Source organism: Rousettus aegyptiacus, unplaced genomic scaffold (genome assembly GCF_014176215.1).
Source record: "Rousettus aegyptiacus isolate mRouAeg1 unplaced genomic scaffold, mRouAeg1.p scaffold_m13_p_2, whole genome shotgun sequence".
Lineage (NCBI taxonomy): Eukaryota > Metazoa > Chordata > Mammalia > Chiroptera > Pteropodidae > Rousettus > Rousettus aegyptiacus.
Window position 1 is genome coordinate 4,322,849 of NW_023416295.1, and position 18,205 is coordinate 4,341,053.

At 46.1% G+C, this 18,205-nt stretch overlaps 1 protein-coding gene across 5 annotated transcripts in view; it reads right to left on the reverse strand.

Moving 5' to 3' along the window:
* Nucleotides 1–18,205, reverse strand: part of DGKD (diacylglycerol kinase delta) — a 91,683-nt gene that overhangs the window by 69,214 nt on the left and 4,264 nt on the right. The window contains exon 1 of one of the 5 annotated variants that reach the window (XM_036236359.1): nt 7,259–7,383. The exons of 3 other annotated variants lie outside the window; for them this stretch is intronic. Coding sequence is in view for 1 of the 2 variants with exons in the window: in XM_036236356.1 (XP_036092249.1) it covers nt 205–231 (27 nt within the window). In the remaining variant the exon portion in view is untranslated. Of the gene's footprint in view, nt 1–204; nt 553–7,258; nt 7,384–18,205 lie in introns of those variants that run through there. One more of the 5 variants, XM_036236356.1, reaches the window with a different exon arrangement.

Sequence of the window (18,205 nt, forward strand, 5' to 3'; positions counted from 1 at the left end):
CCAGGCTGTTTCCTAACATGCTTTGCAGACCCATGTACACACGGTGACGTTCATTCCCATGTGCTCTCAAAGACACAGGGCAGCCCGCAGCAGCGCAGACCCACGGACGCCTACACTCCACGCCGGGGGAGCCTTTCTGCTCCTGACCCCACGGGACGCGCTCACAGGCGCAGGTGCCCCTCCTCGCCCACACGCCTTCCTTACCTCTGCGGAGCAACTCATCCCGTCCATCTCTCTCCTAAATGCAAATTTAAAAAAAAAAAAAAGGACACTGCCGCCAACAGGCCCAGACCCAGAAAAGTTACAATCAGTTATCTTTAAAGGATACTTGCTAAAAATAACAAAATGAAAACATTGAAAAGAAACCACAAAAGATCAATGCTAACATATTTTTTCTTGCACCTCCCGCTATACATCTCAGAACACATAAAAGAAAAGCAAAATGAACACACAATCCACTCCACAACACACGTTCAGAAAGCGGATGAGAGCCGACCGTGGGCAACCCAAGGAGAGCTGCTGTTCTATTTATAGAACGAGCGCGCTCAGAAAAAGACTCTGGTGGGTTTTAGCGGAAAAGGCTGGGGAAGAGATAAAAACCAGTATTTCTTTGAAGCTTTCTCAGAAACTGCATTTCTTCTGATTCACTGCTCATGAATACTATAGATACGTTGCAGAATATTTTTAAACACTCAGTCAAAAGCAATGAACTAAAAGTGGTCAAGAAAAATAACACCCCTGAATAATGTGCTGTTTTGCATTTGGCAGCCTGTAACCAGCACCCACAGGAAGCGCTGCTCAGCTGGCAGGGCCCCTCCTCATGCCCCACGGAGCTGAGCAGCAGAGCCGAACAGGCAGACCCCAGCTCAGCTCCCTCGGGGTGTGCTGGGCAGCCCGGCTCTCAGAATCGTTTTGTCAAATCCTCTGCACAAGCAAAAGAGGCTATTCTGCCCTTCAAGCAATCTAGGGAACCTCCATTACCATCAGGGACAAGAAAGGGCAGATGTGCGACACAGAGAGGCACTGACAATGAGAGTGTGGCAAGTGAGCACTCGCTGGGCCACTTCCAAACAGGAAGCAAATCCCCCAGCTGGACTCCAAGGCTGAAACACAGCCAGGTATTTAGCCACCGCCACCCACTAACCAGACAGACATGTGCCCAGGCACAGCCTAGACCACCTGGTCATCTGCTTCAGGGGAAGCGCAGGTCGCTTAGTCATCTGGCTCAGGAACAAAGAACTGAGGAGAGCAGCTCTGGAAATGCCCCTAAAAGAGGCCTATTTAAACCAGGGGGCAGAGGACAGCCTGGTCAATCCCACCCGCCCGCCCACCAGGCGTCCTCTGTCTTTGAGGGGCTGCGTGTGCCCAGTCATGGAGTGAGGACACCTCCTCTCTGGAAAGGCAATGGGAGCCCCTCCCCTCCTCCCTCCCCCACACTCCCTCTGCAGACACGGCCACAGCACTGGCTCTGAGGGCTACAGGGACAGCTCAGACCCAGGGAGGGCGGAGGATAAGGACGCCAAGAAGGGAGCACGTTTCCCAGAGGGAAGGCTTCATCAGAGAGCAGGCCTCAGACGCCGAGCAGAGGTCTAAGCGGGCCAGGCAGAGGGGCCTGAAACCTCAGAGGTTGCACAGGGCCAGGGAGGGACAGGGCCAGATCACTGACAGCCAGACCTGGAGGTCACAGGGGCCTCAAGTAAAGGTGGCATCTCCCTGCTGCACACTTCAGAACGATGTTTTTGGCCACAGCGTAAAGAAGTGGGGGAGGCGTGAAACTGGAGGCAAGCGGAACACTCCAGAAACTCTTTTTAGAAGGCAGCCAGCGACAAAGAGCGTCTGAGAGGATGGGGACACGACCCAGCCATGAGAATGTTAGGGAAGAGGACCCAAAATAGACTGGGGCAGGGAGGAGACAAAACAGAAACCCAGGACTCCAGGGGGCCTCATGGGGGAGGATGTGGGCTTCGCGCTGGACTTTCCCACTTTGAGGCCTTGAGGATGCCAGGGGAGGGGAGGGGAGAGCTGGCTGCAAGTATGTGGCTGGGGTGTAAGAGAGAGTTTAACCGGGAGACGCCTCAGCGCAGCCCCTCATGGAGAAGAAATGGAATGAAAGGAAGCTCGGGGACCTGACCAAGACACCAACATCGGGTAAAGAGAGGTGGCGAGAGTCCGAGAAGGAGGATGACAGGAGAGCAGAAAACCAAGGAGCAGATGAGAAAGCACTGGAAAGACCCATTCTATGCCTCATGCGATGGGGGGTGGCAAGTGGGGTGGGGCCAGAGAAGGACCTGCCGGAGGGATGGCCCGAAGCAAGCACAGCCAGATCGAAGAGCACTGAACGGGGTTCCTGACTTGCACGCTTCTGAACTTTTCACAAACATGGAATCGGACTGCACTTGCTGCACTCCAGCTTCCTGTTTTTTCCGTCACGCTACACTGTCAGTGCCCTTCCATATTAGTAAACATGTTTTTGTCAGCCAGAGCATTTCACCGTACTGATGTGTGTACATCAATCAACTCGGTCCGCTGCTGGAACATTTAGACTGCTTCCTGTCAACACTATCAACATTGCTTCAAAGAATATTGCTATAACGAAATCTCTGCATGTCCTTAGCTACTCCTAAGAGCAAATTATTAGAAGTAGAATTTAGGGATCAAAGATAGCCCAGAAAAAGACACGTGCAGATTTAAAACAGAGAAATGTGGCAGCATCACAGGCCAGGAGAGCCGTGAGACCTGTCAGTGAATGGGGCCGAAACATGGGTTACCCAAGAAGAAAACGCAACTGGTCCCCTTCCCTCACACACCACAGAGAGAAGTCACTTCGAGGTGGACAGATTCAATGCAAAAGGCAAAACTTGGAAAGTTTCAGCAGACGATACAGAATTTCTTTATGACTTTGGAATTGGGAAAAGCTTCTTAAATAGGTTTAAAAAGTACTGCACATAAACTCTAAGACTCCTAAAGCCAACTATATTCCAACTGAGAACTTCTGTTCATCAGCCACTTTAAGAAAGAAAGAGAAGAAAAAAACCACACTCTGAGAGAAGATACATGAGATACTGCTGACAGCCAGAGTCAGCATCCAGAAAATTCTAAGAAGCCCTGCAAAAGGGTATAACAAAGAAAAAGAAACTACCACAAGGAAAACTGGCAGAAGGCATGACCCCGGAATCAGTAAAACGGTGACTAAAAGATGCTGAGCCACAGGGGGCTTGATGAAAAGAAGCCCTGAGGGTGGGGGACACCCCCGTGCCCTGCTGGGTGGCTGGGTGCACACATGTACAGCTTATTACTCACGTCACAACTTATGTTTACGTTGTGTGTCTTATTTAGTAAAAAAAAAAAAAATAAAGAGAAAAACAAAGTTAGCCAATAAAAGGACAGAAGTAAAACCTCAGGCAGAGCTTTGCCGATGCTGCCTGCATCTCTGCACGGAGTGCGAGCTTCCGTGCCTCCCTGGCCACCGCCTGCAGGGGGCGCTGCAGGCACTCCGGGGGGGTGGGGGGCAGGGAATAAAAGAGTGAAAATTTAGTCAAATAGTCACTTCTGCCATTCCTCAAACTTTAGTCCTTCAACAAAAAAAAACTACATAAACTTATGTTAGACAGCACCATTTAAAATTTACAAAGTCCAAATAAAAGTAGGGACAGCAGCATAAAAAGTTGGTATACAAAAGGACTATTAAAATATTTCGGTAGTAAAACTTATTACCTTAAATTTGCACAGCACTTTTCAGAAGCATTTTCATATCTATGTGCCTTAACAGAACAAACACTTGTGGTCTATGAGACTCACAAAATAGAAAGCTGGTTGCCAAGAGTAACATGTTCAAGGTTAAACAGCTCATCACAAACCACAAGAGAAATGTCAGGCCTCCTTACTCTTATCTCGAACCTTCTGCCATGGTTTCTGGTTTATGAATACCTTAATTCATAAAGAGGAAAACATCAGAAAATAATTTGTTCACAAAACTTAAAGCATATTCAAAGCATATTCAATGAAGTACAGGTTATTTTAAACACTCAGTACCTACCATATGAGCCATGTTTACCTTTTAATCTTCATACCGACTTTGGAGATTTGTAGTTATATTCCCATTTTACAGATTAGGAAACTGAGAGGCAGGAGAATTAAGTAACTCGCACAAGGCCACACTGCTAGTAAAAATGGAAGACTGGATTCACACCTAGGATCTACAAAGGCAGACCACAAATATTTTTTGGCGAAATAAAACCAGTATAACTCTGACTTAAATCAATTAGACAAAGGTAAATTCCCTCATCTATTAAAAACAGCACCCACTAATTCATCCTGATTCGGGCTTATCAGCACATTACCGACAACCTTCATACCACCTGGTTACCACACACCATCAGGAGCTTAGGAAGCCTGCACACCGAGGAGCACATCTGCATGCTGCACACAGTAGGTCTTCACAGCACACAGGTAACTGCTCTGCCAGAGAATTCCTCTCCACTCTACAGAGCCAGGCCCTACGAAATGACACCAAGGCACCCCACGGGAGGTTTTCCTTGAAGACCCCAAAACACGAACTCAGAGGACGAGGACTGCCTTTCTTTCCTTACCAATCAAGTGAACTCAGTCTCTTCTGCCACTACCCTGGTTCACCTCCTCAGTGCCCCCAAGGTTAAAGCAACCATGTCCCAAAGCCCCTGTGTCATTAAAGGTTCCACTGAGAGGAAAGGAGGGAAGGACAAGTGAAAAAGCCTAAAAGTGGCTCCAAAATGTATGCCTAAGTCCGCAGGAGAGCTGGTCCAGGACCTGCCCCTCACTCGGCGCTCACAGCCCCCTTCACTAAACCTGGGGCCACATCCATGACTGCGGTGCGGCCCGCGGACTCCCTCCCGCCCTGCTGGCGCAGTGTCAATGCCGAGTGGGCTGACAGCGCCCACACGGCCAGTCATCACAGCCCGAGCCCCGCCTCCCAGTCCTGGCCACCCGGTCCAGTCTCTGTCAGGGACCTACACGGAGGGCCTGCTGGGCGCATGGGGGAGCTGCCTCACCAGTGCGAGGAGACACATGTGGCTCCGACTCCCAATCCCCTCCCTTCTTGCCCTGAGTGCACACGCCGGGCCCAGGGCCACAGCAGCCGTGGCGGGGCCGTGAGGTGGTGCGCCAGCAGCCTGCAGTTGGTGAGGCCAGAAACAGTCTGGGCCCCGCCGGTGTCACTGACCGCCAGATGCACTGCCGTCTAACAAAGGTGGGCTGGCCGAGCTGGGCCCTGCGTGGGCGCCGTCGATGGCTGTTATCAAGGCAACACCCGTCCCCACTACACACACAGTGGGCAAAGCCATCGCTAATGCTGGTGTCCCAGGGCCTGAGGGCTTCCCCCAGACAACCCCGCTTCATCTACACAAAGCGCCTGAGGGAGGCGGGGTAAACACTCCCACTTCACGGGAATATGGGCAAGGAGATAAAAGACAGACTGGGCATCTGGGGGGCGGCTGAGTCTGTACCAGGACTCAGTGTTTCGTTCAGTCTTCACCACCCTGTGCACGGCGCCCACTTATGAAGACGCTGAGGTACGTGGAGAACCTACAGCTACAGGGAAGGGACAGAGGTGCGGTTTAAACCCAGGTCTGTCTGATTTCAACTCTCTCCATGCTTCATTATGAAGTGAAAAAAAAATGCATGCTTCAGGAAAGGTTTCCATTTTTGTGTGTTTTTATAAGTTAAGCAAGATTGACTATAGCCCTAACTAATCCTACTTTTCTGCAGTGAACACATGAACCAATGTGCATGTTATCAAGGCAACACCCATCTCCACTACACAGTGGGCAAACTCGAGCCACTGGCAGCAGGAGCGGCATCCCAAGTACACGACGCTGTGGTTCGGTTAAGACACCCAAGAGTCACCTGGCTTCCATGAGCCTACACGGTAAAATCCACCTCCCTGCGGACCGTGGAACGAAATGCGCTGTTTCGACAAATATTTATTGAACACTTAAGCACTGCTGGGAATATGACGAAAGAGGGGGGACCCTTGACCTTTAATAAAACTGCGTGCTGGTAGAGGGATGCTTCCACAAAGCAAAAAGTACCATAAGAATGTGCTTTAAACACTCAGAAAAAGAGTGGGGCTGGGGGACAGGGACAGATTAAAGAAGAAAGACACAAAGCTGACAACTGTTTAGACTGGATGATTCATTCAACGCCTCTCCCGACTTTGGTGTACATCAGGAAATTTCCATTACAGAGGTAGACAGGATGCGTTGGAAACCCGAAGTGAATGAAACACGCCAGAGGTTTAAATACGAGGACCAAAGCTGCTACTTCTAGGGCTGAAAGCAGCCTCTCCCCTACACCGCAGTTTCTGGGTCTGTCCACTCCACCTCGGGGGTGCTGTACGGTGGAAAACACCCGAGAAACTGCTCGTACAAACAAACGTAAAGCGGTGTCATAACCATCATTATCCTTGTCCCTGGGCACATGCTCAAAGCACTGTCCCTGCCCATCTTCGGACATCAGGTGGAAATAAAGTCCTGTGGTTAACAGCCCGACTAGAGGCCACCGTGCGTACTGGAGGATTTCTCTTTCTCTACTCAAGAGCACTCAGAGTCCAGACACTGCTAACCTGCCACTAACATCCTGAGACAACATCCTTCCGGTGTGTTTTCAGGGTGTAAAGAAAAGGGGGTTAGAACATACAAATTTTTAATAACCTGGGTTTCTAAACACTATGTGAGCAGATCTGTTTTCATTTGTTTTGTTTCTCTATAGCCTATTTCTTATTATTCAAATGCTTTAGGGCTGTGACATAATTATGAATATATCTAAGAAACTGAAGCTTCATACAGTAAGTAGTTTCAAGATAAAATATATCTTATTTATACCAAGACCCTGAACTCCCTGCTTAGGTAAGTTTAGATTTATTTTCAACACGGGAGTTAAAAATTTAGGGGGACATAACTAAGATGTTCCATAGAATGTACACATTTACTAGGATACCATGGAATTTAAATCCTGTTTTTACAAGTCACGCCCTTCCGTATATCTGGCTCCTTGCATTTAACCTGCTTTGATCGGACAGTTAAAACTGTCCCCGCTCTGTTTTGAGACAGACTCTCCATCTTCTGCAGCTAGTGCACAGCACCCTAAACCACCACGTCAAGATAGTCACTCTCACTGTCAGGGGCCTTCAAGAAGAGGGCGGCACATTATGCTTTGGTTTTGTATAATAACCCTCATTTTGGAAAATGTAAAAAAGCAGAAATAAAAACAATCCAAATCGTACCACCGAGCACGATCCCTGGTAACAGGCTGGACGATCTGTAGGTCTCACTCCGCGCGCACAGCGCTCTGCACACGGCCGCGGCGTCCTGTGACATGACACCTCTCCATTTCCCCAACGCCGCAGAGCACTGCCTTCCTCCGTCACCCGCACCTAGCTCTGCCACTCCCCAGCTGTGTGCCTTGGTGCTGCTGGGAGCCTGGGCCACCCAAAGCAACTGTCACGCAGCTGTGGAGGTGAAACAGGACCATCCACGCCCAGTGCAGGACCAGCACGAAACAGGTGTCGGCCCCTGTCACTACCTCAGGAGTCACTGAACTGGAGTGCTTCCCCATTTGCAACTTTTTATATTTAATGGTACAGTAAACATGTTGTCAATTATGCTTTTTCATTTTTAAGGCTATTATAAAGGCATACAACTCAACAACAAAAAGATAATCCAATTTAAAAATGGGTGAAGGGCTGAAATAGAGACATCTCCAAAGATATACAAACGGCCCACAAGCACATGGCACGATGCTCGACATCATTAGTCAGAAAATGCAATACCATGAGATACCACTCCTACCCACCGGGATGGTCAAAATAAATAAATAACACAGAAAAAAAAACAAGCTCTGGCAAGTGTGGAAAATCTAAACCCTTATACCCTGCTGTTGTAAATGTAAAATGGTGAAGCCATTGTGGGAAACAGTTTGGAGCTTCCTCAATAAAATCAACGCCAAATTACCTAGCAATTCCTCTCCCTGGTTATATACCCAAAAGAACTGAAAGCAGGCATTCAAATAATGACTCATTCAAAGCAGCTCTATTCACAATAGAAAAAGGGTAGAAGCAAGTCAAATATATAGCAGTAGATGAGTGGATAAACAAAACATGGTATAGCCATACGATGGAATATTATTCGGCAACGAAAAAGAATGAAGTACCGATACATGCTACAAAATGGACGAAGCTCAAACACACACTGAGAGATGCCAAACATGAAAGGCCACATACTGCATGATTCCATGTATATGAAATGTCCGGGACCAGCAGATATGGCAATCTGTGGCTGCCAAGGGCTTGGGGGGAGGGACCGGGGAATGACTGCTTAATGGAGATAAAAAAAGTTCTGGAACTAAACAGTGGTGATGTTTACACAACACCGTTAATGTACTTAATGCCACTGACTTGCACATTTTAAATGGCTAAAATACTAAATTTTTTTCAAAAAGAAATAGAAAGAGAGTGGCCCTGTTCCATCTTGCCACAATGATAAGGTTTCGCCCGTCCTGGTGCCTGGAGTTCGCCTCATTCCCATGGGGCCAGAGGAGCGGGCTCAAGAAAACCACCAGCCCTGGCACCCTTGACCTTCAGATGCAGAAGAGCAGAGCCAACCAGAAGGGCGTGGCAGGTGACCCCAACAACCCCATCCTCAGACCGAGGTGGCGGGGAGAGCCTACCCAACAGGGGAGGCACAGCACTGTACTTGTGCTGCGGGACAGACAGGCACATGTGGAACAACCAAGCAATGGCTAACGGCAGTTCGAACCTACCGGCCAGCAAACGCCATTCGAAGATTAATAAATCAGAACCAAAAAGCGGAGATGGGGCGTTGAAGACATACCATGAAGCACATGCGTAAGTCTGAAATTATCACAGAAAACGGAAGACCATTTCAGAAAATATGTGCCTCTTGTTTTAAGATTACAGGAAGACACTGCCTATGTTAAAAAATTCAAAATAAAATGTTTAAAGGACAGGGAGCATCAAAATGAGAATAAGATGAAATTAAGACAAGCTAAGACACTGGATAATATTCACATACCGTGATTAGAAAAGGAAGCAAAAATCATCACGCTACGAAACTAAAATCCACGTGGAAGGGGCTAAAGGCAAAAACGTACACCGCAGAAAACGTCGCTGGTGGTAAAGCCGAGACACTCACAGAATGCTGTGGGATAGAGCAGAGGGGGAAACAGAGAACCGCACGGGCAGCAGCAAAGCGCAGGTGATCTACTCCACAAATGGTAATAAGAACCGCCTAAACGGAACACCAAATCAATGGAGATGCAACACCCAGAGGTAGAGGAGACCGAAAGCTTTCCAACTCACTTTCATACAGCCCAAAAAAGGAAAGCAAAGAAAAACCTGCCAGCCTGATGTGCGGAAATCACCGCGCGCTGCCAGCCCCCTGCACAGGGGGGAGAAGGGCAGGGTCGCACGTGGGCCCTGGGCCAGCCACCTCGGCCACAGGCCACAGCTGTCCCCTCTGCCCAGCAACACCACCTCTGGGCTCCATCCAGATTGATTGAAAGACTGTGACGCAGCAAGCAGGTGCTCAAAGACCAAAGAGCCAGCTCGAAGGGGCTCTGAGGGAAAACAGGGCCAACGTGAGCATCGAAAAGTGTCTAGAACTAACTGCAGAACTCTGGATAAACACAGTTATGAACCCACGATGATACCCGCGGGGGCAGGGAGCACACAGGGACATTTGCCTCCACCGGGTATTTTTTCTAAGAAATCCTTGCTTTGAAAATTGGTAATTAAATTGAAAGAATCCAGTCACTACCCTGACATTTTAAGGGGAACCGCAGCCCTCCCCAGCTGAAGTGGGAAGAGTTCACAGAACACCGACATGCACATGCGAAGGTGACCGGGGGGGGGGGGGGGGTCTCCACTCTGCCAACTCGTGGAGAAACTCATTCACGCAAGTGTTAGGTACAAATGCTGAAAACCACTTGGTGAAAAGTTGCTGCAGAAAGAGCATTTGTACGGTGCCCAGGACTCACCTCACAGATTACTGCTGAACGGCAGAGGGAAACTCACATTTCCAATGGAAGATCTAGCATCTCCACATAAACCAGATAGCACAGCACAGGGGACGGCCCGACAGGACACAGAGCATCTCAAAACTAGATTTGCCCACAACATCCATCCACCTGAATAGAATCAAGTTTTCCGATCTCTCAGTTCCAATTTACAGCAAACACGGAGACAGGATGAAACAATGCAAAAGAAACCACGAGGAAACAATCAGACAAATCCAGAAACAGAGTTTACAAGAAAACTGCCCTCGTCTCTTCAAAAAGTCAATGCCATAGTGAAGAGAGGAGGGAGAAGGTCGGGGTGGGGTGAAGGGCTGTTCCAAGAGACTAAAGGGGTATAGCCACCAAATCACGAACACATGAACTTTGATTGGTATGTGTGTCCCAGAGGGAGACTAAGAGGAGCATATAAAAGACATTTTTTTGGCTCAACTAGGGAAAATCTAAAAATGATGTGGACACTAGATGCTAAATTATAATTAACTATTTAGGTATAAAAAGGGTATATAAGAAAATGTCCTTATTTGTAAAAGTCTTTATTTTTAGGAGTTTAGGTGTAATAATGGTATATAGGAAAATGTCACTATTAGGAGATGCACGCTCAGTTATTTAGGGGTACGCTGTTGTGATGTCTACAAATCACCTTCAAAAGGGTTAGCAAATTATTTACCTACATTCAATACATACAGATCAGGCATCTTTGGCAACATGTTAATTAGTAAATCTCGGCAGTAGGTACATTAGGTGTACACTACTATTTTTACATTTTTCATAATAAAAAATTGAAAAAGAGCTTTCCTTGCAAATATATTCTTCGCTATACAGTTCGACCATTACAAAGAATAAGAATAGATTTTAATTACTTGGAGGAATGTTTATAACAGCAAAATGAAAACTTATAGCTGCATTTCAACTGAATTCAGCATACGCAGAGCAGCCCAGAAGGAAATACAAAAGCAGCCGCAATGACAGTGCTGGAGGACCTCTGGGTGCTGCGCCCAGCGGTCTCCCTCCTTCCCTCTCCCTCGCCTGGTCTTCCCACTTCCTCCTCGGACTGGTCCTCCCCTGCTGCTCACTTCCTAAAAGCCAGCAGCCCCGGAGCCGCACCAGGCCCTCCTGTGCTGTCCCACTATCGTCACTCAGACCAGGGGAACCGCCGCGGTGTTCAGGGGCTGGGGAGGATGCGGAGGAAGGGGCTGGAACCTACGAGACCAGAGCAGCTTCGTGGCGCACTGGCAAGCCGCCTCACTTCTCCACGCCTCCTGTCCCTCATCTGTGAAACGGGTAGTTGAGCACAACAGGATGCAGGATCCTGGGCAGCAGAGCTCAGTGAGAGCAGACCCCTAAGCGGGTCCTCACGGGTCCTCAACCACAGCTCCTTATCTCAGAGACGAGCTCCATCGCCCAGCTGCCCATGAGAACTCAGCCTCCCCTCCCACCTCCCACACCAGAACCGCCACGCTCTCACAATGTCGAATGCAACGAATGCTCTCCACGCTCTCACAATGTCAAAGGCAACGAATGCTCTCCACCACCACACCCGGGCCCAGGCTAGCACCATCTCCTACCGCACGAGCCAGCCAGCATTCACGCCGGCAGCCACAACACGGCCGCAGTGACCTCAACCTGGGTCCGATCTGTCTCGCTCAAAATCTCAAAGCCGTAGGATCCCACTGCTCAGAGCTCCCAAACGTGGCCTCCTGCCCAGCTCGCTGGCCCCAAGGCACGATCCAGGTCTCCTCGCTCACTAACTCCATCCACACCAGCTTTCTTTCAGCGCCTTGATTTCCCCAAGCTCCATCTGGCCACAAGGACCCTTCGCATCTCTCTTTGATCAGCTACCTCTTCCTCATTCTTAATTATTAATCGTTTAAAAAAATTTTTTCAGTATAAAAGAGCAAACAAAAGTCCACGAAACAAAAATGCACAATCACCACGCATTGAGAACCCAACTAACCACCACCTAGGTCAAGAAATCAGACCCTGCCAGCACTCCAGAAGCTCCCCTCTCATGGACCATCCAATTGCTACCCGTCCCTTCTCTGGTCATCGTCTCGCTGTACGTAAACTTAAACACACAAGCAGACAAGTCTAAACACCTTAGTGTGCTTTCTGTTCTGACCTGCATATAAATGGAATCATACAGAATGTACTCGTTTACGTCTGGCTTTTTTGGCCAGAATTAATGCTGTGATCAATCTTTAAATCAGCAAACAGCAGTAGTTCATTTTCATTGATGTACAGTGTTGTCTGGTAAGAACATACCATAATCCAGGGGTCCCCAACCTCCAGGAACCAGTCCACACAGCAGGAGGTAAGCAGCGGGGGAGACAGCGAAGCTCCATCTGCATCCGCAGCCGCTCCCCAGTGCCGGCACCCCCGCCTCAGCTCCACCGCGGCTCATCCCACGTCAGATTCTCATAGGAGCACCAGGCCTGGTGCCACAAAGGTTAGGGACCGCTGCCATAATCTACCCACTCTACTGCCGGTGAACATTTGCGCTGCTTCCGCTTTTGAGCTACTACAAACGACGACACCAGTAATATTTCTGTACATGCCTCTGGGGGTACACTTGCTTACATGAACTGTGAAATACATACCTAGAAGCAGAATTTCTGGAAGAGTGTACATTTCTTCACCTTTAACAGACTCTGTCAAACTGTCTTCCAAAGTGGTGTTACCAATCTACTATCTGACCAACAGACAGCAGGTCCTTGCTCCGCATCCCCACTGACACTGGGAAGGCACGCCCGACGGGAGCGAGGCACAGGGCGAGGCACGGGGTTGAGGCCCCGGGGCGGGCACAGCCCACGGCCTCTCTGGGCGGCCACCCTCCCGGAGAGTGCTCGCCAACCCAGAAACTCCCCAAATCTCTCTTTTAAAGAGTTCTGGTAACTCCATCTCCAGCCCCCTCCCTACTAGGAAGTTGAGAGGTAAGGCTGAAAGTTCACCTCTAGTCATGTTTGCTCTTTCTGGTGACCAGGCCCCAACCTGAACCTTCTAGGGCCCCACCTAGAGTCATCTCATTAGCATAAAGTCAGAGGTAGTCAAAATGGGCTCATTATGAGTAACAAAAGACAACTCCTATCACGCTGGAGCTCTGTGCCAGGAACTAGGGACAAAGAGCAAATATATTTTTCATTATACCACATAAAAATACAAGTTTGTACACTGTCCTTGTATATGGCAACCCTGCTGTACTCATTTATTACGACTTGTCTGTATTCTTGTAGATCTAAGGAAATAATTCTATAAATAATGACCTTTTCTCTTCCTTTCTAATATTTACACCTTTAACTTCTTTTTCTTGCATTACCGCAACTGCTGAAAAGGTAATTGTGGGCATCTGTTTCTTGTTCCCACCTCAAGGGTAAAGCTATTGACATTTACCATTGAGCATGAGGCTTGCTGGGTTCTAAAATGGTCTTATTTAGATTAAGGAAGTGTCCCTACTCCGGGAGTGGGCAAAGCAGTCAAAGAGCAAATCCAGCCCATCACCCAGCTCTGTAAAGAGGACAGCGGTGCCCATACTGTGTATGTCTACAATGCAGAGCTGAGCACTTGCCACGGGAACTGCACGTGGCCCAGAAAGCCTTAAATATGTACTATCGGCCCTTTACAGGAAAAATCTGCTGACACTCTCCCTATCCCAATTTGAATATGAATGAATGCTGAATTTTTTTTTAATGTTCAATTTTTATCAAAATGTTTTTCTACACCTACTGAAATGATCGTACATTTTCTTTAAAATTTTTTCAAATGTTGCTTGCTGGCTTCATACAGTATACCCTTTTTCTATTTCCTGGAAAAGTAAATAACACCAGTAAAACTGGTATTATTTCTTCCTTAAATGCTTAGAATTCACTGGTAAAGTCATCTGGGTCTAGATTTTCCCTTGTTGGAAGATTTTAAATTACGAATTCAGTATTCTTTAACAGTTATAAAACAATCTGCATTTTCTATTTCTTTTATCAGTTTTAAGTTGTATTTTTCCAGGAATCTGTCTACTCCATTTAAATTTTCAATTTTCCTTGTCTAAAGCTGTTTACTTTTTCATTCTTTTTAATGTATGTAGGATCCTTAATGATGTCTTTTTTCTTTCCTACAACTTGTTTGCCTTCTCTATTTTTTCTTGATTACTCCTGCTGGGGTTTGTTAATTTTATCAGATTTTTCAAATTAATTTCTGCCTTTGTTGATCCTTTCTAATGAATGTTTTCCATTTCATTAAATTCTGCTCTTTATTATTTCCTTCATTCTATTTTCTGAGTTTAATGTGTTGATATCCTTCTACCTACCTAATACACATGCCTAGCTCATGGATTTTCAGCATGGTTTCTAATACAAATGTATTTAAAGCTATAAACGTCCCTCTAAACATGACTTCAGCTATATTCCATTAGTTAGTTAGTTATATTTTGCTATAAAATATTTTCTAGCTTCATTTGACTCACAAGTTTTCAGAAACAGATTTCTAAATTTGCAGATATGCAGAAATTTCCATTTTGATTTCTAGCTTAATTCCACTGTGTTAGAGAACAGTCTGTATACTTTCAATCCTTTCAAATTTGCTGAGCATTGCCTGTAGCCAGTAGATAGTGAATTCCTGACAAATGTGCCTCGTTCATTTGAAAAGAACTCAATTCTGCAATTGCTAGCTACAGAGTTCTATATATGTCCATGAGGTCAAGTTTAATACTTACGTTGTTTGATTCTTCATTTTTTATAATTTTTTTGTCTGCTTCTCATATCATGAGACATGTTAAAATATCTCAGTATGATTGTGAATTTATTTCCAATATAGTTGAATTTTCTTTTATACATTTTTAAGTTATGTTATTAAATACAGATTATAATTATATCTGAAATAAACCATTTATCAGTATATGTTTATCTCTAATAAATAAATTTTGCCTTCAAAGTCTATTTTGGTGTGTGGATTTTTTCCCCATTCTTTTACTTCCAATCTTTTAATATTCTTTTGTTTTAAATATGTCTCTTTTAAATAGCCTAATCAGGTTTTGTTTTCTTACCTGACAATCTGTCTTTTAATTGGAGCATTCAAGTCCACTTACATTCAATGTGACTGCTGATAATACTGGGATTTAAGTCTATAACTTAGTGTTTGCATTATTTCACTTGTTCAATGTTCCCATTTCTCTTTCTTGCCTTCTTTGATTTAGAATCTTATTATTCAATTTTTCTTGCCATCTACCTTAGATATCACATAGTCTTTCACAATTTAGTGGCCACCACACAGACTGCGACATGTATTCGGGACTTGTTTAACATTATTAATCAGTTTTTGTCTTCCTTGTCCTGGAAATGCAAGGACCTTAAAACAATATTACTACACTTACTTCCTTCTGACTTAAATGCCACTGTCATGCACTTTAATGCCATAGATATTTCCAACCCAAAGGCACAATCAATCTTCACGGTTGGGAACTGCGTGGTCTTTTCCACCGAGGTGCCCTTTTCGTTGCTCTCCATTCCTTCCTGCTACTCTAACCTTCCACCTGACATCATTTTCCTTCAGCCAAAAACAAATGCAAAACACCCTTCAGTGTTCTCTTAGTATGGGTCTGTCCACCAAAAATTGTTTTCATTTATTTGAAAATGTCTTTCTTTCTGAAGGATCTTTTTCATGAATAAATAATTCTGGGTTAGCAGTCAGCTTTTCAGTTGACTTGTTTTCCTTGGTGGCTGTTAAGAGCACAGCTGTCACTCTAACTGTTGCAAAGTCTTTTGAGGGTATTTGTCTCCAGCTGCTTTCAAGTCTCTTCATCTCTGGTTTTCGGCAGTTACATCATGAAGTGCCTGGGCGTGGTTTTCTTTGTGCTTATGAGGCTGTTGAATCCGTGGATGACACCTTTTAGCAGTTGCGGGAAATTCTCAGGCATTGTTTTCAAATATTGTTTCTGCCCAATTTTCATTCTCCTCTCTTTCTAAGATGACGAACACAAGTTAAAGTTTCTGTTATCTCTAACTCCTGCTGTCTAATTCTCCCATTTTGTTTTCACATCTCTAGGCTCCCTTGTATTTTGAGCCACCAAGTTCTCTCGCAGCTGTCTAATCTACCTTCCTTTGAGAATTTAGCTTTATCACACTTCTCAGTTTTAAAATTTTCATTTGACTCTTTTTAGTTTCTAGCTCTGTCAAAATTCTCAATCTGGTCTTTTAACTCCTTAAACATAGTAAGCACAGTTGTTTTAAAGTCTCCGAGTCTTCATCTGAAAGCCCTGTTAATCTGTCTTCGCAATCTGTTGTTTCTGCTGGTTTTAAAGCACATGGCCTTGTCTCCCTGTGGGTCTATTTTTTATTGTATCCAGAACACTGAATTTACAACAGGACTTGTGACAGTAGAGGACTAGATGATGATATCTCTCTACAGAGAGTTACAGTTGCTTCTGTAAGGAACCTGGCAACAGCGGCACTCTGGGAGTGGTCCAACTTCAGAGCCGACTCGATCTGCAGCAGGACTCCCACCCTTGGAAGTCCTACTTCCGGTCCATCCTCATTCCCGGGAGGTGGCTTTTGGCATCCCAACGTTAATTAAGAGTTCGCCCAGCACTGCTGCCCTCATACCCGGCCCCATCCCCACCCAGGCACTGACAGCCTCACAGAGCTCAGCCTCTCAGCTCCCCCTTCAGCGTCAACACAGCCCTCTACTAATGTCCTGTGGCTCCCTCATAACCAAGTAGCACAGACTGGGAGGCCTACACAACAGAAGCGTCTTGTCTCACAGTTCAGGAGGCTAGAAGTCTGAAATCAGGGTACCAACAGGGCCAAGCTCCCTCTAAAGGATCCGGGGTGGTTCCATCCATTACCTCTTCTGGTGGCCCCACCGGTCCTTGGCTTGTGGTGACATAACTAATCTCTGGCTGTTTTCACATGGCCTTTTTCCTCTGTGTCTCTCTGGGCTCAATTCTCCCTCTGCTGTCTCTTAGGTTTAGAGTCCAGCCTAAATCCAGGATGATTTCATCTCAAGATATCTTACTGTTTGCTGTCTGTCTGTTCCACTCGTTCAGTGTTCCCTTTACTCTCATTTCCAAAGAAGGTCACTTTCTGAGGTTCTAGGTGAATTTAAGGAAGGCGGGACACCATCCCCATTACAGACCCTATACTGACCCCAAAGTAAAAAGCAGCCCCAAATGCCACGCTCACTTCCACAGACCTTCATCCTCCGTAGATCCTGGCCCCATAATTCTACATTATCTCATTAGCTCTCTCATATTAGCAGATGGTGCTGGGCAGAACAGCTGGTCAGTTACTCGGGCCCACAATTACCAGAAGTCACTTTCTCCTAGTCATCCTTCACACTGAGCCAAACAGTCCCTTCCTCAAGAAGCCCTTCCCATACCTCCCGCACATGAGGTCAAAGTCACCTATGGTATCTTCCCAAAGCACTCTGTACCTTTCCTGTTTAGCACGCACCACTGTCACAACTGCACACCAAACGTGGGATTATACTGCTGTCTGTCTTGTCTTCAGACTGTCAGCTCTAAGAGTGTTGTTTGTTGTTGTTCAGGAAGGTACTTCAACAGGCCAGCATTTTTAACAATGTTAAGGTCTCCAATATTTAATGAGTTAAACTGGATCTGCGAAACAAATCATGCTTAGCCCATGGTACTCCCACTAGTAGTCGATAAAGCAACAATTTTTAAAAAGATGTTCATTGCTAACTGTCTGGCAAATTCATTTTCATTTGCTCTTCTGGCTGACGAGATGGAGACTCACCCAGATCAGCTTGAGCTGGGGAAGGAGGGACTCTGGGTGATGGCTACCATTTGAAATACAAAAAGTGAACATTTAGAAAGACGTAATAAAATTCAGAAATAATTATAAAAGCAACAGTTTACTGAGTGCTTACGATATGCGAGGCACTGGTGTTGTACATAACTCGATTAGCCCATTTACTCCTACAAGTTATCATCACTTCTGTTTTACAGATCTGAGAGCTATTACTATTATTTCTATTTTGCAAAGATGGAAACTGAGGGTCAGAAACACATACTTAACATTTATTGTCACTACTGCCAATCCAAGTACTGTTTTCCATTCACAGATGAGGAAATCAAGTGTTCAGACATTTAGAAACTTGTCTGTGATCACACGTCTCATAAGCAGAGGAGCAGGAC